The following is a 22,732-nucleotide window of genomic DNA, read 5'->3' as shown; positions in this document are numbered from 1 at the left end:
TGGAAGCTCGGCTTATTGACATTTACCCGTAAAGTTTAAAATATTTCCTCTTTTCTTCCCTTTTGATAGTTACACAACTCTAGTATAGGAATGAGACATTCTAGCAGATAATGACAAGAAGTGAAGCTGTAAAGCACCAGGGGCTTTGGCTTTTCGTTATTTCCCTATCCTCTTGACACAAGTCTGTGGAGACGTGGGTTGGCTTGTATATGAACATCAGCGAGTATAGAAATAACAAAAATTATATTAAAATTCTGATTATTTCTATGAACCTCCCCCGATATTCATATTGCTGACTCCCACACTGTGGTGGAAAGAGATAGGTCACACGTAGAATTAAAATCCAATTTTCCTTTTAGCTTCTCTCTTTCGAGGATCGTTACAGCAGATCATGTCTCCATCTACTTCTATCCAATGAATCCATCTCTGTTATGCCAACTGCCGTAATATCTTCTCTTAGTGAATTGAAATAGTATACATTAATCAAAATTTTAAGACTTGCCTGGTCTAGATCATTGGTAAGAAACAAGTTCAAAACAATATGTAATATGGGTCTCCAGATCATTTTTCTAAAATCTAAATTATATTTTATTCCTACTTATCTATTTACAGTAATCCCCACGCCAAATAACTAAACCTATAATTTTCTAAAATAAAAAATTCTAATTCAACTGAACTCAAAATATGTTAATCGACCAAATCACCAGCACCCACAATAGGACCTAAAGTCCAGCAATATCAATAAGTCAATGAAGATTCCCTAAAATATTGTTAGCAAAAACAGACTTGGTATGCAACTGAACTTTGGATTAAACACTTTCAAAAGAAAGATTTCTGCATAAATTAAGAAATGTAGCTGCATTTCTAATTTCATGAATCTCAACATTCAAGGCTTTTATTAATTTGGATCCAATTCTTTGAACTTCTATGACTAGACACGACTCTTACCAGACAAAGAAATCTACTTTCCAGCAAAATACTTCCATCCCTTTCCAAAAAGGGGATGTGCAAAATTGCAGCACTCTCTTAAGACTTGAAATCATTTTAGCTCTGAAGGAAGATTAATAGACAAAAGTCATCTCATGCTCCCTAAATCCTTCCTTAATAGATTGAGCTGGTAGTTTACTTAGGAGTTTAGCTGGAGCCAATACTAAGAGTTCTATACTGTATAGTGATATTGTCAAGCAAAGAATTTCCGACAATTCAAAAGTTGAACCTTTTGTATACTGCAAAACCACATCCAAATTAAATAAAAAATTAACATGACTACTGGAAGCCTTTCAATACTAAAAGCTCTAAATACATACTCTATAATTGAAAATGACAGATCTATTCCCAGATGCTCAAATTCAGAATTAAACATGGATCTATATCCATTAATGGCTGAAACCGAGTCTATTTTCATAAAAAAACATATAAATTTAACATTATCCAAGCTAGTTCTAGTCACTGATACATTCCCAAGTTTACATCAATGAAAATAATCATTCCACTGTCTTTGGTAAACTATCTTTTAGAACCTATAGTAGACAAACTAGAAGACTGTGAAGACCCTTTGTTTCTGAGAATATAGTGGATACTTTCCATGCAGTTAGATGTAACACAGATGGGTTTGGATGAATCACCTTTGAATTTGACTGGTGTGGCAAGGCAACCTTCTTGAACACTGACAAAAGGGGTCACACATCTGTGAACTATTCCCTTTGTGGCTAGAATGGGGCTGTCAGAGTAATCCTACTGTTTGCAGAAATCCTTAATTTGTTTATTACCAGTCAAATCTTTGCAAATGGGGAAAAAGTGTAAAGATCCAGATTTGACCAGTCTTGTAACAGGGCATCTACCTTGTAAGGTAGGGGATTGTGAACAGGTGAATACACCTGATCTCCTTGTTTAGTGATGTTACAAACGTGTCTACATTAGGGCAGCCCTACCATTTTCAAATTTCTAGATATTGAACTGTACTAACTGATTTAGGGACCATTCATTTGGATCTAGTAAGATGTGACGTTCAATTTTCCTGCAATAAACTGAGGGAGCTGATTTATTCATCTAAAAATTTGCTGCAAGCTAATAGCATCTCCGCAATCCCGTACATGAAGGGTGACCGTGTACACCCTTGGCTAATGCCATCGTATAGTCTGAAGACACCGCCATGATTTCTGTACCACCAGTGGTTCCTGATCCTGAAGTGTTTTTAATATTGCTAGAAACTTGGCAATTGAAATGCAGAGTTGACTCTTGTGAAGAATAATTGTCTAAAGTTCTGCAATCATCACACAAACTCAGCAGTTGAAGCTGGTTTTTCATCACTGTAATTGAGATTGTGTCAAAATCAGTTACACTGTTTCAATATATAGATGAAATTGGAAAACCCTCATCTCAGACATCCCAACACAAGGAATTCCTCCAAGGAAGACACAGCCATGATCCCTAGCAGCCTCATCCACATCTGAATTAACATAGCCTTCAACATTTAGAACTTTTGGAACAATATAAGAAGTGATTGAATCCTTTCTCCATAAGAAAAATCTGAAAAGGAATTGTTGCTATTACAGTACTATCTCAAATATAGAATCTCCAGTCAGAACTAAAAGAGACTCCTTCATATTGATCAGGATCTAAATTGATCCAGTAACCTCATCAACCAGAATCGCCTATATTGTTATTATTACAACTAAGTAAGCTTCATCCCTATTTGGAAAAGGATGCTATAAGCCAAAGGTCTTCAACAGGCCAAGTGATGAAAGGAAATAGGGAAATACCTGCTAGAGAAGTATTGAACAATTAATAAGAAATACCTTAAGAACAGTAACAGCATTAAAATAGATCTTTCATATATAAACTAAAAAGTCTTATGTCAGCATGTTCAACATAAAAACATTCGCTGCAAGATTGAACTTTTGAAGATCCATCAATTTAATTGCCTGATCAGGAAGATCATTCCACAATTTGGTCAGAGCTATAATAAAACTTCAAGAATACTGTGTAGTATTGATCCCTATGACCTCTACCCCTACATCTCCCCACCCCCCATCCTCATTCCTACTCAGCACTTGCGTTGGTCAGAAATGCCAAAGGAGTCAATGTGTACGAGATCCAGGCAATTACCAGACCTGTGAGTAGTTTCACTTATGATTTGCTGACATCCTGATTCAGAAACAAAGTTCAAAGCTCTTAGGCTATGGCGATTAGTAGGAGACACAGAATTCAACCTCCCTATGACGAGTGTTGAAATCACCAACAAAAACAAACGAGCCCTTTCTATCATCTTGTATCTTAACCATCATGGTAAGAAGACAATCGAAGATAAAATCAACCAAGTCTGGATTGCGGTATATTGAACACAAACAGAAGTTGTTATGCCTGCCACAAATTTTTATCTCCCGATTCTATTGACATCCACATACGTAGCAGGAACTTGGTCCTAATATACACTGTGGCAGGCATAACAACGGTGCACTTCAGAATAGAATTACTGCCTATACAAGAAGCCCACAAGCCATCTAAGATTTAAAAAAGGTTGAGAGCTTTAGCTCATTATTATCAAAACTTAGCTGGTTAAATGATGCAATAAAGTATGGTGCTGGCATGTAAATTTCACCATCATCCCTGCTACAATCATTTGCGTAGTTTTCTCTGAATTTCCCCACAAATAAATCCAGAACAAGACATCTTAAAACGTACAAAAATAATCAATTCTCTAACAATTTGGACATCTTAAAACGTACTAAAACAATCGATCCTCTAACAATCTGAAGGTCTAAAATATTACAATGACGTGTCAACCCAATGTGACAGCCTGAAATAACGAAGAACCTCTAGCGCTTCACAACTTCGCTTTTTGCCATTAATGGCTTGTGTCTCTCATTACTTCACTATAGGTATGAGACAAAAAATAGGAAATTCTTTAAACTTTAGCGATAAATGTCAATAAATACAGCTTCCAGATATGAAGCAATATGAAAATCCACGCAAGTTCGTGGAAATCATTTCATTTCTTGGAGACAAAGCAATACTGTATCCTAAAACTACAATTCTAGGACTACACACATTTCAATGTATGCCTATAAATGCTCCCCCAAAACTAAAAGACCTAAAATATTTATATTCTGTAAATAAAAATTAAAACACAGATCTACACAAGGAGTCAATTCTATCAGGACAACTTATCATATCAGATGCGTTTCTTAATTTTTTAGATAAATTCTCATACATCTGCTACTACTGTACTATGGAAAATATATCTTAAGAATTAGAATCACTATATTATCCTAGTACAATCAGAGTTAGCTTAGCAATATTTTTACTTTAACTATGATGCCAGTATAATGGAAGCATTTTTCTGAAATATCTTTAAAATTATTTTCTAAATAGACCTATCGTTACGTGAATATTTTTTTTTTTCAAATACCAGTAATAATTGACAAAAACTAATAAAACACACCAATGATTAATAAAAGTGCTAGAATTAATAAAATACTGTACACTTCCAAATAAAAGAGATCCATAATTCTATAACTGTTTAAAATACATCAAATTACAAGATAAACCAACCTACCTTTAAAAGATGAAAAAGAGAGAGAACAAAAAATGGAAAACTTGCACGATTTTGCTAATGCTACATATTTTATCTATTGCTAATGCTACAGATTTAAAGGCTAACAACAGAAAGGATCCTATCAATAAAGCAATTTAAATAAGGAAAATATTTTTCACTAGAATCATATTATTTAACCAGACCACAGATGAAATTTAAAATTTAAATGCAGATGAACTTAAAAAATGTAATAGAGAATTCCAAATAAATTTCTGGCAATTGCACTATCCTTACAATCATTGATAAGGCCCTGTTATTGGCTGCTCATTCCATGTGAAAATTGTTACTAGAAATAAAATCAAAATTGAATCCATAATTGAACTAAAGATTAATTCTCATTTTAATATAAATCAATCATTTTCAGTCAAAACAAACCTCTTATTCAACTTTTAATTAATACCTACAGGTTCAGTTAATTATACTCTTGTCAAACTTTCCAAGATTGCCGAGGTGTGGCTGGTACAAGTATAATTTTATGTTATGGTAATCATTAAATCGTCAAGGAGTTTATTGAAATAGGTTTCCTTTCTTGAAATGTAGTGCTTTGTTTTCAACAGATAATTTGAGCATATCTTACTTCAACTAAGTTTCATCACTAAAAATGTAGATGTGGTATATTTTCTGCCTGGCAATGCCAAATCTAAACGTAATGGTTTCATTCTTGTACTGGGATTCAAAAGGTCATGGCAGGATGCCAGAAAACCTCAAATCAATAAATCAATCAATCAATCAAAAGGCTATGATCAATGTCATTAAAAGCTCCTCGTTCTTGATCAACTACCGTGATAGCAATAGACAACCCAAGTGACCCTCACAAACTAATGTTTTTGTCCAAGAAATTTGCGTTTGTATGTGTTATTATAGGCATAATAAATGGTCTTGATACTTTAAAGAGTATAAGATATATAAAAATTTTGTGTGCACATAGTCTCTGATGAAAATTACAGATTCATGTACTGTATTGATGAAAAATTAATAACTTTTTTTTATTTTCTTTCAAAACATAAGTGTGCTGTATTAAAAGTTGACAAATATAATACTGTACCAATATCTTATACTGTAGTATTTCAACCATTAATACAAAAAATGATAAGAGAACATATGTGTGAATAATATGTACATAAAATTAGGAAAGAAGAAATAGTTAAGGTCCTAAGAAAATCTTTCTAAGAAGGATTATCTCCGTGGGAAGCATTTAAAAGGCCTTACTCGTAGATCTGACTGTCTAAAAACTCTTTATTATCTGCCTGGTGATCTTAGAAAGTTTCACAGGGTACAGATGCAGTTCCTGGTTCTAAAGAAATGCACTAACACATTCAGAGTGAAACTTCCCCCTCCGAGGGTAGACTTCCTTATCTGCTCCACTTTGCTCATAATTTTTACAGTATATATCATAAATTTTATACACCATAACACCAAATCATATGCATTATTTCCAGCATGAATTATTTATCGTATATTAAAAGGTGGAAACTAATGCTAGGTAAAAATTTTTAACTATTAGTTGAGCAGACTATGGTGACATCGATTTTTTTTATAAAGTAGTTAAAATCTTTCCATCAATTCGTTAGCTCTCATATGATGATTCATCTAAAGGATTCGTTCTAAAAAGTAAAAAAACAGTGAAAATGGAATAAGGTAAAATTAAAAGTAGTTAGACAACTAAAGTGAAGAAACTACAAGTAATGGATGGAAGGATTAACAAAATAAAAAGGTAACAAAGCTAGGAAAAGATATTACAAATAAAAAAAAAAAAAAACCACTAGCAGTACCTATAGACTAAAACAGAAGGTTTAATATATCATGGATCTGTAGCACTTGAATGTCATTATAGAGAACTTCCCTTTATTCCCTAGAAAGTACAATGACTGTGATAACCTGTGTCAAATTCCTATGGTGGAACTAAAGACTAGTTATGGAAGTTTCTTATTTTTGTACCAATAACAGGTTGTTTTAAATATGTACATACTTGTGCCTATCTCTTCTTCTAAGCAATTTGACACTGCAGCAGCAACATTATCTCACAATGAAGTCACCAGTCAAACGTCTCATAATAAAGGCTAATGCCTTTACTTCTTGCATTAGACAAAAACTGTGCACCCAACTCTTAATAGAGAAGCAAAGCTTAGCCATTGGTATTTTGAAAGTTATCAATTAATATTCCCAGACCTTGTCTGGAAAAAGAAACTTAGGGGCTCTATGCAAGACCCACATCCCTCAAAGTTAAAAGCTTGTAACTTTTGTATGTATATTCTATCTAAAATTCTACCAGAGAAAGAGCAACAGACAAAAGGCTGCTCTGTCTGTACTCATCTCCCCATCTGCATGCTCCATTGCTAAGTGTTTGGCTTTAGCAGCCATAGCTTTGTACCTGCTGATTTCAGCAAGGCTTTAAAATATACAACAGAAACATGTTCCATCTTCTCCCAAGAAATTTTCCCCTAAACCTGGTTCTACCACTACCATTCTTCCATCATTCAGTCAAGAGCTAATATAAGTTATTTACAGCTTCTCCCACTACTCCTACTTGAGCTTCCTTCATGGAAGCTATAAATTTCAGACACAAAGGAAGACATTTTCTCATCCCAATGACAACTGAAAATAAATTTTGTTTCATTACCAGCAACCTCCCAGCCTCTTTAACAAGTTTTACCTTCCTTTTCTCTATCTTGCCCCCTAGAGAAAATGCCCTACCTTATGGGGTCCTTTTTTACCTCTGCCAACAAAATTGGAAGGTTATGTTTTAACCTTAAACACCCCCCCCCCCCTGGGTTTGTGTTTGTTTACTGATGGATTTGATCTATGAAATTTTCAACTAGGTACTGGGGCCAAGATTGTTTTATTACAGATGACCTAGCCCTCTTAGGCAAGAGGAAATTTAATGCTAAAGTGCAACTGAGGTATGTTAACCCAAAAGGTTCCTCTTAAAAATAACTAATAAGAAAGGTTCTTTGCAATGATCCTCCTTTTCCACTTTCATTGGTTTATTAATCTTTGCCATTGCCTTTGGTCTCTTCCATCCCAGCTGTCATACTTTGATGTGAGTTTACTTCAGATTTTAAGCTTCATTAAGAACAGATACTTTTAGCAAGCAGTATGAGAATTTCGATTTTGATTGTAGTCCAAGTTTGAGGCAACTTGGACACCCTAGAAGTTCACTGCAAAGAACCTTTTCTATTAGTTATTATTAAGAGGTACCTTCTGGGGAAACAACCCTTAGGGGTAAAAATAGCACAGTAATAATTTTGGAGAGATGAAAAGGGGTTAGTATTGTAAGCAAATGAGCACTTATTACACATTAGGGCTTCAAGAAAACAAGACCCTGTATATAAAGTGATACAAAAGATGAGCTTTGGATTCCCCCTAGTGGGAGATGTTTCACTCAATGGTATAACTGCAATGCATGCTTATACGAAATAAACAGTACTAGCTGAACTTATTAGGTATTAATGTATAAGTAAAGTAAGTAATTTGTTTAGTATATGGACTAATTTCTAATGAAAAAATTATGGACTACGTGTAAAATTTTTTCAAAGGTCTAGGTTCCTCAGAAATCCAGAGACAAGTAGCCTGCATGAGGAGGCAGCCAAGCCAAGTGGTATCACATGACCTGCCTGCCTCCTGACAATGAGCATCCAGGAGAGTGACCAATGCCTCACCTGTAGCTCCAGCAGCTTCTTGCCGGGTGACTGCTTTAAGTTCTTGTGGAAGTGACTCACCTTCCGCGAGTCACTGGTGTTGAGAGACAGCACCTTCGAGTCCTTCAAGCCAGAATACCTTGCTGCCAGCTTCTGGGCGATCTGATAAGAATCAAGGGGAAAAAAAAGCATCCTTGATATTCTAGGTATCTTCCTCTGAATGTTGGCAAGATCTAAAAGTAAAATTCCCCTATCTGATGCACATCATATTCTAATAACTATAAAATTTATATCAAATTTTCCTTACAAAATATCAGTTAAAATCTTTCTCTGGTCTCTGAATATAAAACAACTAATCAAAAAAGATCACAATTCGGCATGCATCTATAATCAAAATCATTTTAGGCAGTAACAATTCTTTTACTTTTGCCCAAAAAAATGAAGGTTAATACATGCAGAAACTATTACGACACAATTATACATACCAAAATACATAGAGAAATGAATTATGAAAGGCCAAGCAGTTAGCCAATAAGACAAACTATAATTTAACATCTTATGAAAATGACAAACATGTACCATAAACCAACAGCAAAAAATCCTATGCCTGCAAAATAATAGAACCAAACTCAAAACACTGCATCGTGCCAATAAAAAAAGAGAGAGAGAGAGAGAGAGAGAGAGAGAGAGAGAGAGAGAGAGAGAGAGAGAGAGAGAGAGAGAGAGAGAGAGAGAGAGAGAGATATTGTTCAGAGCATAAGGACCAAAAGAACATATTAAAGCACAATAACCTGCAGGCAAGCACTGACATGAAGTAAATAACTAAAAAAGATTCATGTTCAAAATTATGACAAAAGACCTATAATAATTTTGTCATAAATTTGGGACTCTGGGGCATTCATTCAACATTAGTGAAACATTCTAAAGCTAATTTGTTTAATCCTACATCAATTGAAATTTTTTACTCTTATAAAAATTCCTTTGTTATAAACATGTTGCTACACTGTAATTGCAAGACAACCATTTACATCTACCAATCTCTTACTCTGTACAAACACTTCTCTTACAAATTATAGTGCAATACATTCATCATAACAAATATTCAATAGAACTTCAAACCTTTACTTTATTAAAATAAAAACCTTGAATAAGATTTAACTTTTCATAAAGTAAAAATATTTCAAGAATTTATATTTTAGTTCATAATAAATAAAAGTTTTTTTTAAACGAAACTGATTTGTTCTTCAAAACCCATCACTCATACTCTATAGCCATATAAAAGGTCTTTGAATGTCCTAGATAATTCAGTTTCATGTAACTAATAAAGAAAGAAAGACAGTAGCTTTGCATATGTACCACATGGATGGAACCTCAGCAACCTCTACCCCCCTTTTTTCATGTATTTTAGATGGAGCAAGACTGGAAGAGATCAGTGATGCTGGAAGTATGTTATTTTTATTAATAAAATAAATTTTTGAATATACTTACCCGATAATCATGTAGCTGTCAACTCCGTTGCCCGACAGAATTCTATGGAGGGATACGCCAGCTATCACAATACTAGAAGGGGGTGTATTTACCAGCGCCACCTGTGGCCAGGTACTCAAGTACTTCTTGTTGACACCTCCTCAATTATTCCTCGGTCCACTGGTTCTCTATGGGGAGGAAGGGAGGGTCGATTAAATCATGATTATCGGGTAAGTATATTCAAAAATTTATTTTATTAATAAAAATAACATTTTTCAATATTAAACTTACCCGATAATCATGTAGCTGATTCACACCCAGGGGGGTGGGTGAAAACCAGTGTACAAGATTAAAGGATAGCTAAGTATCCCATATTTCATATAATCAGTTATCCACAATAACAATGAAATAATAAGTACCTGGTAAGGAAGTCGACTTGAACCGTTACTCTGCCTTTAATAAGATCGTCTTCCTTACTGAGCGCAGCGTTCCTCTTGGGAGGCTGAATCAACTCAAAGGTGCTAAAGTATACAGGGCTGCAACCCATACTAAAGGACCTCATCACAACCTTTAACCTTGGCGCTTCTCAAGAAAGAATTGACCACCCGCCAAATCAACAAGGATGTGGAAGGCTTCTTAGCCGACCGTACAACCCATAAAAAGTATTCAAGAGAAAGGTTAAAAAGTTATGGGATTATGGGAATGTAGTGGCTGAGCCCTCGCCTACTACTGCATTCGTTGCTACGAATAGACCCAGGGTGTAGCAGTACTCGTAAAGAGACTGGACATCTTTGAGATAGAATGATGCGAACACTGACTTGTTTCTCCAATAGGTTGCATCCATAACACTCTGCAGAGAACGGTTCTGTTTGAAGGCCACTGAAGTAGCCACAGCTCTCACTTCATGTGTCCTTACCTTCAGCAAAGCAAGGTCTTCTTCCTTCAGATGAGAATTTGCTTCTCTAATCAGAAGCCTGATGTAGTAAGAAACTGAGTTCTTAGACATTGGTAGAGAAGGCTTCTTGATAGCACACCATAAGGCTTCTGATTGTCCTCGTAATGGTTTTGACCTTTAGATAGTACTTAAGAGCTCTAACTGGGCAAAGTACTCTCTCCAGTTCGTTCCCCACCATGTTGGACAGGCTTGGGATCTCGAACGACTTAGGCCAAGGACGGGAAGGAAGCTCGTTTTTAGCCAAAAAACCGAGCTGTAAGGAACATGTAGCCGTTTCAGATGTGAAACCTATGTTCCTGCTGAAGGCGTGGATCTCACTTACTCTTTTACCTGTTGCTAAGCACACGAGGAAAAGAGTTTTTTAATGTGAGGTCCTTAAAAGAGGCTGATTGGAGCGGTTCAAATCCTGATGACATTAGGAACCTTAGGACCACGTCTAGATTCCAGCCTGGAGTGGACAACCGACGTTCCTTTGAGGTCTCAAAAGACCTAAGGAGGTCCTGTAGATCTTTGTTGGAGGAAAGATCCAAGCCTCTGTGGCGGAAAACCGCTGCCAACAAACTTCTGTAACCCTTGATCGTAGGAGCTGATAGGGAGCTTACGTTCCTTAGATGTAACAGGAAGTCAGCAATCTGGGTTACATTGGTACTGGTTGAGGAAAAACTGCATTGGCCTTGCACCAGCTTCGGAAGACTTCCCATAAAGACTGATAGACTCTGAGAGTGGATGTCGTCCTTGCTCTGGCAATCGCTCTGGCTGCCTCCTTCGAAAAGCCTCTAGCTCTTGAGAGTCTTTCGATAGTCTGAAGGCAGTCAGACGAAGAGCGTGGAGGTTGGGTGTACCTTCTTTACGTGAGGTTGACGCAGAAGGTCCACTCTAGGAGGAAGAGTCCTGGGAACGTCGACCAGCCATTGCAGTACCTCAGTGAACCATTCTCTCGCGGGCCAGAGGGGAGCAACCAACGTCAGCCGTGTCCCTTTGTGAGAGGCGAACTTCTGAAGTACCCTGTTGACAATCTTGAACGGCGGGAATGCATACAGGTTGAGATGGGACCAATCCAGCAGAAAGGCATCCACGCGAACTGCTGCTGGGTCTGGAATCGGAGAACAATACAAGAGGAGCCTCTTGGTCATCGAGGTAGCGAATAGATCTATGGTTGGCTGACCCCACAGGGCCCAAAGTCTGCTGCAAACATTCTTGTGAAGGGTCCACTCTGTGGGGAAGACCTGACCCTTCCGGCTGAGGCGATCTGCCATGACATTCATATCGCCCTGAATGAGCCTCGTTACCAGCGTGAGCTTTCGATCTTTTGACCAAATGAGGAGGTCCCTTGCGATCTCGAACAACTTCCTCGAATGAGTCCCTCCCTGCTTGGAGATGTAAGCCAAGGCTGTGGTGTAGTCGGAGTTCACCTCCACCACCTTGTTAAGCTGGAGGGACTTGAAGTTTATCAAGGCCAAATGAACTGCCAACAACTCCTTGCAATAGATGTGAAGTGTCCTTTGCTCCTGATTCCATGTTCCCGAGCATTCCTGTCCGTCCAGTGTCGCACCCCAGCCCGTGTCCGATGCGTCCGAGAAGAGACGGTGGTCGGAGGACTGAACAGCCAATGGTAGACCTTCCTTGAGAAGAATGCTGTTCTTCCACCACGTTAGAGTAGACCTCATCTCTTCGGAAACAGGAACTGAGCCCGTCTCTAGCGTCATGTCCTTTATCCAGTGAGCAGCTAGATGATACTGAAGGGGGCGGAGGTGGAGTCTCCCTAACTCGATGAACAGGGCCAGCGATGAAAGTGTCCCTGTTAGACTCATCCACTGCCTGACTAAGCATCGGTTCCTTCTCAGCATGCTCTGGATGCATTCTAGGGCTTGGAAGATCCTTGGGGCCGACGGACAAGTCCGAAAAGCTCGACTCTGAAGATCCATACCCAAGGAGACAATGGTCTGGGATGGAACGAGCTGAGACTCCTCAAAATTGACCAGGAGGCCCAGTTCCTTGGTCAGATCCATAGTCCATTTGAAAATCTCCAGACAGCGACGACTTGAGGGAGCTCTTAAAAGCCAGTCGTCTGACGGAGCCGGACACAAGATCATGATACTGCTGCACAGTCTGTAAACTGTCAATCATGGGCAAGCGAGGAAGTACAGTGACAACCCGAATCTGTCTAGACTGTCTGGGTCGTACAGACAACTCCTTAACGGGTTGCTGAGGTTGCCCACTGCGTCACAACAAGTCCCTTCTGTTGGTTGTTGAACGTCTTCCCCGTGACACATAGACTCCGTAAACAAAAAATCCTCTAACAAGGACTAAGCTTGGACTGCATGTCATGCAACACAGCTCAAGGTCTATGGGAGCAGGTGTGGTAACAGACGGGATTAGCGGCTGAAGTGTAACCATTACCTTCCCTGTAAGCATGTTATGCTTAAATAAAAGTCCATAAGAGGTTATGCAGCTAAAGGCTCCCTCCAAATGACAGAGTCCTCAAGGGAATATCAGAAGGAGGGAGAAAAGAACTTTCTCATCTACAGGGACCTTATCCTAGAAAAGCTAAGTTCTCTGAGTGAGGGTTCACTGGTGCAAAGCAGCAGACTAGAAGGCAACGTTATGAAACTGCTTGACAGTCTAGTGAGTTGGCAACAACCCAAGATGTGTTGAGAAGCATGCGGTAAGGTATGCAGAGCATGATGTATGCAGAGTATGCTGTATGCAGAGCATGCTGTATGTAGAGCATGTTGTATGCAGAGCATGCTGAATGCAGAGCATGCTGTATGCAGAGCATGTTGTATGCAGAGCATGCTGAATGCAGAGCATGCTGAATGCTGAGCATGTAGTAAGTAGAGCCTGCTGTAAGCAGAGCCTGCTGAAAGGAAAGCAGAGCGTGTGCATGGCGTTTAACATTTCTCAGAAATTCCATGACCAGTGCTAGAGTGCTTTATGCATGCTTGCATGGGGTTTAAACCATGGTATGCTGAACAGCAGAGTCAGAACGAGCTGGAACAACAACAGAGGTTTCCTCAACTTGAGGGAAAACCTGAGGTTCAGACTGCATAGGCTGAACAACAGACGGAGCAGAAGGCAGGTGCAAGGGTGAAGGAGGTTGACTCCTAGCAAGAGTTGCACCCAAGGATTGCACCAGCTGAGCGGAGGACGGAGGCGGAGTAGTCCGTTCCTGTTCCTGAGAGATGAGTGGAGCATGAGAAGGTTGAGGCTGCGCAGAACAAGGTAAAGTTCTAGCAAGCTGAGGCTCCTGAGGCGCAAGTGCATGGTGTAGATGAGCTTGCCTAGAGAGGGTTGAACTCGGTGCAGCGCTGGTTGAGCAGACAGACTCACAGAGGGGAGAGGTTGTTGTACCCCAACCGAGAGTTGCACCACTGGTGGAGCAGCAAGGGGAGGAGGAGGAAGAGTGTAACTCTCCTGATCCCAAAGCAAGGGTTGCCTTAAAGAAGGCTGAGGCTGAACAACACTGTGAACAGCAAACTCCGAAAGTGGTTCAACATCGTACGCCTGGCAGATGGTGCTGCGACCAGGCGGAGCAGGTGCAGGCTGGGCGAGCACAGGCGGAGCAGGTGCAGGCTGGGCGAGCACAGGTGCAGCGAGAACAGGTGGAGGGAGTGCAGGAGGTGCAACACTCTCAGCCCGACACTCACGCATCAAGTCCGAAAGCTGTGCTTGCATGGACTGTAGTAGAGTCCACAACATCATACGCCTGGCAGATGGTACTGTGATCAGGCGGAGTGAGTGTAGGAGGAGGGAGTGTAGGCGGAGGCGGAGGAGCAACACTCTCAGCCCGACACTCACTCATCAAGTCCGAAAGCTGTGCTTGCATGGACTGTAGTAGAGTCCACAACATCGTACGCCTGGCAGATGGTACTGTGATCAGGCGGAGCGAGTGTAGGAGGAGGGAGTGTAGGCGGAGGCGGAGGAGCAACACTCTCAGCCCGACACTCACTCATCAAGTCCGAAAGCTGTGCTTGCATGGACTGTAGTAGAGTTCACAACATCGTACGCCTGGCAGATGGTGCTGCGACCAGGCGGAGCAGGTGCAGGCTGGGCGAGCACAGGCGGAGCAGGTGCAGGCTGGGCGAGCACAGGTGCAGCGAGAACAGGTGGAGGGAGTGCAGGCGGTGCAACACTCTCAGCCCGACACTCACGCATCAAGACCGAAAGTTGTGACTGTATGGACTGCAGTAGAGTTAACTTGGGGTCGGCAGACACTAAGTTCTGCTGAGGTAAAGCCTTAACAGCAGAGATCTGTTGTGGCAGAACCTTACTCCTCTTAGTCGGAGTGTAATCAACTGATGACTGAGGAGAGTCAGAGCTAACCCAATGACTGCATTCGGGTTGTGAACTTTAACTTCGTACGTCTGGCATAGGTCTGGACTTAACGTTTAAGAAGTCTTGAGACCTGAGACCAGCGTTACTCTGCCTTTATTTTCTCCCCTAATCTCTTCTGCAGACGAGCAAAATAAGGGCTCAATCGTCTGCGGGTGGGAGTGACGGTCTCGGTAAGACACGCCCACAACCACCGAGAATACTTCTGTGCGCCGATCAAGGCCTGCTGAACCCTTATGCCCTTCGACATTGCTTCTCCCCTGGGCTTGGGAGCTTGCAAGAGGTCCCGGACTGGGAGGACGACTGGCGCGCACAAAAGTACCCTCACGCACTAATCACTTATCACTTTGATTTCTGTTTGCACTTATTTCACTGAACTCGAAACTTTAAGTGGTTTGTACCTGAAATACGCAATTCTATCCTTTCTCAAAGTTAGTAATTGCGAAAACAGAATTACAATGTAACAGAAAAATCTAATGAAAGATAAATCAGTGGTTGGAAAGAGACTAAACACTAGATCACTCTAGAAACGTTTAGTTTCTTCCCCTAAAGAGACTAGGGAGAAGAGCAAAAAAACGATAACGACGTTACTCGTACGCCTGGCAGGCTAGAATGAAACGTTTATCCTCTTTCTCCCTCCGTCTCTATCTCTCTCTCTCTCTCTCTCTCTCTCTCTTGACTTAGAACCTGAGAGAAGAGCCCAATCATATATATCGTTAAAACATATTATTGTTAAAGGAAAAAAACTGAAAAGTTCCTTTATTAGGATCAAAACCATTAAGTTAAGAAAGAATGAACAAAACGCTAGACACGGTTACTCTTACTGCAACGTGAAACCGTGAACATTCTTTCTCTATCGTAACGATAGAGTGCAAGTTGAACGTTCTGAACGTCAACAACTGCAGAGACAAAACAAAACGTTAGTTCAGCTTTGAAAACAGTACGAGACTGTCAAAGAAAATCTTTCAAACTCTGTGGCGGAAATAGCATAATATGTTAACAGGTAAAACCGAAATGACGGGCTCAAAGTTTATTAACTTCGGTAAAAGACCGCCTACTATTAGGAAGGTCGAATATAAACAAATATAAAAATTAATTTTAATGAGTTTATAATAAAAGGAAGTTAATCGAAGAGGCCTATAAGAGGCGGAGAGATATAAAATAAATCTATAACTTTTGTTAAGCAAAATTAAGAAAGAGAGTCTATACTCTCTTAGACACCAACACTTCCGTCTAAGGGAAGGGTCGGCCATTGAAAGGTGAACGAGAGTTCATATTCTCTCGTCACCAAAATTAATCAAATTAATTCCAAAAGCTAACTAAGCTAATATAGAAGTTTTCCAGTAAAGTGACAGCCGAAATCAAAGAGAAATACTTCACCAAAGTCGTGAAAATACTCCAAGAACATAAGCGTATCCCAGAACGTCTTGCCGGAAGCACGACAGAGGAATAATTGAGGAGGTGTCAACAAGAAGTACTTGAGTACCTGGCCACAGGTGGCGCTGGTAAATACACCCCCTTCTAGTATTGTGATAGCTGGCGTATCCCTCCATAGAATTCTGTCGGGCAACGGAGTTGACAGCTACATGATTATCGGGTAAGTTTAATATTGAAAAAGTAAGGTTTTATGTAAAGATTGGATATACTGTATAATATATGAAAAAAAAAACTATTAAAAAGTTTCCCCACAGCCAACACTGGTGTATAAACCAAATTGTTTTTAAAGGGGAAGGTTAAAGTTGCCGATTGCATTGGAATCGCTCATTGTGACTTGTAGGGTTCCAGAGGTAGAATAAAAACCGCAGGGAACCCGTTGCTTTGATAGGAACAAGGAAGAATCCCTAATGATGTGAAGGGTTTGGAGGTGTCATCCTTTATATGATTAAGGAATAGAAAAGCTTTTACTTTTTATGAAAAGATATAGTGGCAAGTACTTTATTTAAGGGAAGGCTATATCTCCACAGATGCTATAGATAAGAAACAGAGGGCGAGACAGATCAGATGAATCAACTTCTCAGCTGATAAAGTTATAACTGACACACCAATATCATCTGTCCAACCATTTACAGATACAGTGAACCCTCGCTACTTCGCGGTTCGACCATCGCGGATTCACCACTTCGCGGGTTTTTTCCATAACCCATATATATATACATATCGCGGATTTTCCGGAAATTTCGAAAATACAGTACCGCAAAATCTGAAGACCCCCAAATACGATATTTTGTTACCTGTAATTCCATTAATACTGTAATTAGTAATATCTGCTCTTACTGATTGTTCATTGCATTACATATGATATATAATTCAGCACAGAAAGAAATAAAACACGAAAAGAGAATGTGATCATACGATAATACAGTACTGTATACAGTACGTAGTAAAATTAAATCGAACATGAAACGCAAATCAGATGCAGTCATACCATATTAGAATGGTGTAAGGCTGCTGATGGCTACTATACTACAAATGTAATGGATGTGCATCTTTTCCATGATTCTTTTGTATGTATACGTACGTAGTACTGCATCCAATAATATTCTTTGTTGCAAAAATCACATTTCGAATAAGCGTACGAGAGAGAGAGAGAGAGAGAGAGAGAGAGAGAGAGAGAGACATCCTACAAAAGAATAAAATAGCATACGTAAAGCTATTACGTGTATTATTATTGTTATTATTATTATTATTGTTGTTGTTGTTAATAAAATTATTATTGTTATTACTGTATTATCATTATTATTATTATTATTATTACTGTATTATTATCATACGATAATTCAGTACTGTATACAGTACGTAGTAAAATTAAATCGAACATGAAACGCAAATCAGATGCAGTCATACAATATTAGAATGGTGTAAGGCTGCTGATGGCTACAACTGTACTACAAATGTAATGGATGTGCTTCTTTTCCATGAATCTTTTGTATGTATACGTACGTAGTACTGCATCCAATAATATTCTTTGTTGCAAAAATCACATTTCGAATAAGCGTACGAGAGAGAGAGAGAGAGAGAGAGAGAGAGAGAGAGAGAGAACACGGGTTGTGATTGGTTCAAGCGCTGATAGATGACGAATCAGAACTCAAGTTTTGTTATCTAGCCTGTGATTGGTGTTTTGCCCTCATCTCCAACCCGCAGCATCTAGGTTCTCGCGGGCCCGGGTCGTCCACTTTCTCTTACTGCGTATCGCTGAGTAGACGTTCTTAAGTTTGTGAAGTTTAATCTGTGCTGTGTGCGACCTTTTTAAGTTGAACTTTTTGTCAAATCCTACTGTACAATGCCTCCCAAGCGTTCTGCTTCTACTAAGGCTGGTAGTGAGCCTAAACGCCACCGAAGGATGATGACGATTGCTGAGAAGGTTACGCTTCTCGATATGTTAAAAGACGGTAGAAGCTATGCGGCCGCAGCGCGCCATTTTGGAATCAACGAATCTACTGTTCGCTATATCAAGAAGGACGAGGCGAACATTAGAAAGACGGCTGCAATCACCTTTAGCAGATCAGCGAAGCGAGTCGTTACAACGCGTCATAAAACGATCGTACGCATGGAAGGTGCTTTAGCTGTGTGGATTGCCGACTGCCGGAAGAAGAACATAGCCTTGGATACGAACACCATCCGAACAAAGGCTTTGAGCTTGTATCAGAATTTTGCTGCAAAGGAACCTCAAGACGACGATGGCAACCATGCTGAAGAAGATGATGATGCAGATGATCCTCAACCAGGGACATCCACTGATTCCCAGCCTCAGAAACAACGTTTTTCCGCCAGCAAAGGATGGTTCGCGAAGTTTCAGAAACGCTTCGCCCTGAAAAGCGTTTCCCTGCATGGCGAGGCTGCTTCGGCTGACACTGCCGCTGCTGAAACTTACGTGAACCAGACGTTCAAGAATATTATCGCCGAAGGTGGATACAAGCCGGAACAAGTCTTTAATATGGATGAGACCGGCTTGTTTTGGAAGAGAATGCCGCCGCGAACTTTCCTGTTCAAAGAGGAAGCCAAAGCCTCTGGCTTTAAAGCATTCAAGGATCGCGTTACCCTCGTGATGTGTGGCAATGCTGCTGGATTTTTGCTAAAGCCGGGGCTTATTTATAAGTAGAAAAATCCTCGCGCTTTGAAAAATAAGAATAAGAATCTCCTTCCCGTGTACTGGATGCATAATCAAAAAGCATGGATTACGAAGATGCTGACCTCCAACTGGTTCCACCAGTGTTTCATCCCACAAGTCAATGAATATCTCGTAGAGAAGGGCTTGCCATTCAAGATCCTTCTCCTTATGGATAACGCTGGTGGACACGCAACTGACCTGTCGCGTGAGGGCGTTCAGGTTGAGTTCCTGCCACCCAACACCACGTCATTAATTCAACCGATGGACCAGGGGGTTATCAGGGCGTTCAAGGCCCTCTACACGAAGAATACCTTGGCGGACCTCGTTGCGTGTGTGGATGCTGCCCAAGATGATGAGGATGAAGATTTTAACTTGAAGGCGTACTGGCGGCAGTACACCATAGCCATGTGCCTGAAGAATATTCAGAAGGCACTTCAAGAGATGAAACCTGCAACTGTGAATGCGAGCTGGAAGAAGTTGTGGCCCGAGATTGTTTACGACGACGAGGGATTTACACCTGCTGAAATCCAACACTCTGCAGTACTGTACGCAAATCTGTGCAGTTGGCTGCCATAATTGGAGGTGACGGGTTTGGCGACATGACGACTGAAGACGTCGACGAGTTGTTGGACTGCCATTCCCCGCCCCTAACTGACGAAATCGGCAAGCGAAGAAGAGAGTGAAACCCAGGAAGAGACCCAAGAAAATGTCGAAGAAACGGGCTTAACACTAGAACGGCTTGCCAAGGTCTGCAACCATATAAAGGAGGTGAAAGAAATGTTGCAAGAGTGGGACGAGGATATGGTTCGGTCGATGCAATTCTGCAACAAGGTTGATGACATAATGACTCCCTACAAGATGCTCTTAGATCGAAAAAAGCAGCAGCGGCAACAACTTCCGATCACAATGTTCTTCCAGCCTCGCAAAAAAGAGCCAGTTCCTCCTGCTACTACGCCTTCGGAAGAAATTGAAGAAGTTGAAGAGGTGTCCCAGGAAAAGACACCTCCGTCTGAAGAGACGTAAAATACTACCTGGCTGCACAGTAGAACACATCATCAGCTTCATCATCATCATTTCTACTGTGCAGCAAATTCATCGCCATCATCATTCAAGTTTTTCTTCAACTTCTTTCGTGGTGAGTACAGTAACAATCTTTATTTTTTACTTTAATATTCTGACATTCTATTATTTGTGCCTGTTTTATAGTTTAGTACTGTATGCATTAAGTTAAAGGGAAGGTTTTAAAAGTCTACATGTTGTAACCTATCATATTTTTTTTGTTTAAAATTTACATTTACATACGTAAAACAATCTCTCTCTCTCTCTCTCTCTCTCTCTCTCTCTCTCTCTCTCTCTCTCTCTCTCTCTCTCTCTCTCTCTCTCTCTCTCTCTCTCTCTCTCTCTCTCTCTCTCGTAAATTGTTTTCCTGCTTTGCTACGTACAGTATGTACTGTATGATTTTATATAGATACGGTAAATTATATTTGTACTAATAACATATTTTGTAAATGCTTTTACTGTAAATATCATTATTTATCACTTTCATCATGCGCGTTAAATGCCTTCTTTGTTCTGAGCATGGTTGTTTACTGAGCGTACAGTACTTTATGACGCCGTCGTTTCAGGCGGCGTCATAAAGAAAAACATTTCATTTGGAAGTCCTAAGAAAAATAAAGTAAAACATTGGTAATAAAAAAATCAACATACTGTATAATCAATATAATCGATGCAAAAACTAACCTATACATATATGTGTACACTAAATGAGTTTGTTTCTTCATTATGATCAGAGATGAACGTAAACAAAACATTGGTTGCCATTTTTTATCGTGCTTTTTAGGTGTTTAGGAAACGCATGATATAAAATCGCCTTTAATATTTGTGCCTGTTTTAGTTTAGGGTGCTGTAGTACATGCATTAAGTGTTCTGTACATTAAAGGGTAGTTTGTTAACAGTACTACGTACAAGGGAAGGTTTTAAAAGTCCGAATATACATGTTAAATAAATAGGTAAATATGATGTCACTACTTCGCGGAATTTCACCTATCGCGGCCGTGTCTGGAACCTATCTACCGCGATAAACGAGGGTTCACTGTATATGCATAAAGTAATATTTTTCAGAATTAATGTTATCTCCAGTTCTTAAATCCAACATAATTAACTTGGGTCATAAAACCCAACACCCTACTCTCCACTGATTTCAGTCGGCTAATCTAGCTAACACTAGCCAACGCTGGTGCTGTTGAGGAATGAAGTAAGGGGGTGGGGAGGTGTAGAAGTGGGGAGGGATAGTCGTAGTAGGAGGCAGCAGACGGGTAAAGGACGGCACCTCGTTGTTCCGGGGGATGTTGATGAGGGAGAGGTCTAATTGGTGAGGTACCTAGGGTCGTGGTTCAATCACGCCCCAGTTTTCTATACCGCCACTCAGAGTGAGCGAGCTAGGTTTATTCCTGGCATTCCATGCATCCTTTTTTCTCTGGTATATTCAGCAATAACTATAACTTAGAAATGGTGCTAAAGGAGCATTTCATGGAGCGACACAGGTCGAGCCCAGAAATAGATTTTTCCTTCGTCAAAATCCCTTTTCTTGCACATACACAGGGTTTATCTTTGACAACTCTTAACTAAAGACTTACAGCAAAATCAGTTTTGAAACTATATAAATTGTGCTTTTCTACCTACCATCAATAATGAACACTATTGCACTGTCTGATCCTTAGGTACAGAAGAAATTGCTCTCACTCCAGTTCTGTACAGAATATAACTTCTCTTCAATAGAATTGTAGCTGGGGTTGTTTTCTCCATAAATGAAAAATGTTTCTTCATAGTTTTATCACATAGTATATATTTTTCAGAATTTTGAAATACTGTATGAAGGTCAAACATTTTCATTTCTAATTACAGTACTACCTCAGTTTACTAGTAACTTGGATTATGTTCATTTCAGTAGGTCTATAAAATTTCATTTCAGTATACAGTACATCTATTGTATGTCTACCAGCAAAAATTTTTACTCTTATTTCTGCTGAAAGAAAAATATGAAACTAGCTTGTGCTGTGCAGAAAAATCATACAGAGCACCAACACGCCACTCAAGACTTGTTCATGTGACTTTTACATTTTCTTTAGCTTTACATCACACCCTTCCCTCCTGCTCAGACCTTAACTATTTTACTTGCTCTGCAGTACTGTAGTCGTATCAGCATTACCTTAAATCTTTAATAATGTTGTGACCGCGTTCTTAATGAAACTGTAATTGTCATTATTCACTCTAAGTTAGCAGTATACAGCAGCATCTTGACAATGGGCCACAAGATAATCAAGAAAGAAGGAAAGGAAATGATTACTTTAGGATTGAAAGAAAAAAATAGAAAAGCATGATAAAAGTATGCGTGTAGCAGACCTGGCAAAAATGTACAATCGTACATCCTTGATAAGCACAATTATGATGCCAAAGGGGTGCTTAGTTTGACGAAAAAAGGTTGTATAGTCTCAGTAATATTGAGAACCTGTTTCTCATTTGGATCCATGAGAAGCAGCTATCAGGAGATACAATAATGGAGACCATAACTTGAGAAAAAGTAGAGATTTTGTATGCTGACCTTTTAAAAAAAAAAGCCAGGTATGTAAGCAAAG

The 22,732-nt window shown here is 39.7% G+C and overlaps 1 protein-coding gene across 3 annotated transcripts in view; it reads right to left on the bottom strand.

Annotated features, from left to right (window-relative positions):
* Window positions 1–22,732, bottom strand: part of LOC137647208 (protein Loquacious-like) — a 73,672-nt gene that overhangs the window by 18,388 nt on the left and 32,552 nt on the right. For 2 of the 3 annotated variants that reach the window (XM_068380542.1, XM_068380543.1), the window contains exon 8: window positions 8,257–8,397. In XM_068380542.1, the coding sequence (XP_068236643.1) occupies window positions 8,257–8,397 (141 nt within the window). The remainder of the gene's footprint in view (window positions 1–8,256; window positions 8,398–22,732) is intronic. The other variant, XM_068380544.1, reaches the window with a different exon arrangement.

The sequence above is a fragment of the Palaemon carinicauda genome, chromosome 9, assembly GCF_036898095.1.
Source record: "Palaemon carinicauda isolate YSFRI2023 chromosome 9, ASM3689809v2, whole genome shotgun sequence".
Classification (NCBI taxonomy): Eukaryota; Metazoa; Arthropoda; class Malacostraca; order Decapoda; family Palaemonidae; genus Palaemon; species Palaemon carinicauda.
Note: the sequence above shows the minus strand (reverse complement) of the source record. Positions and strands in the feature narration are given on the sequence as shown.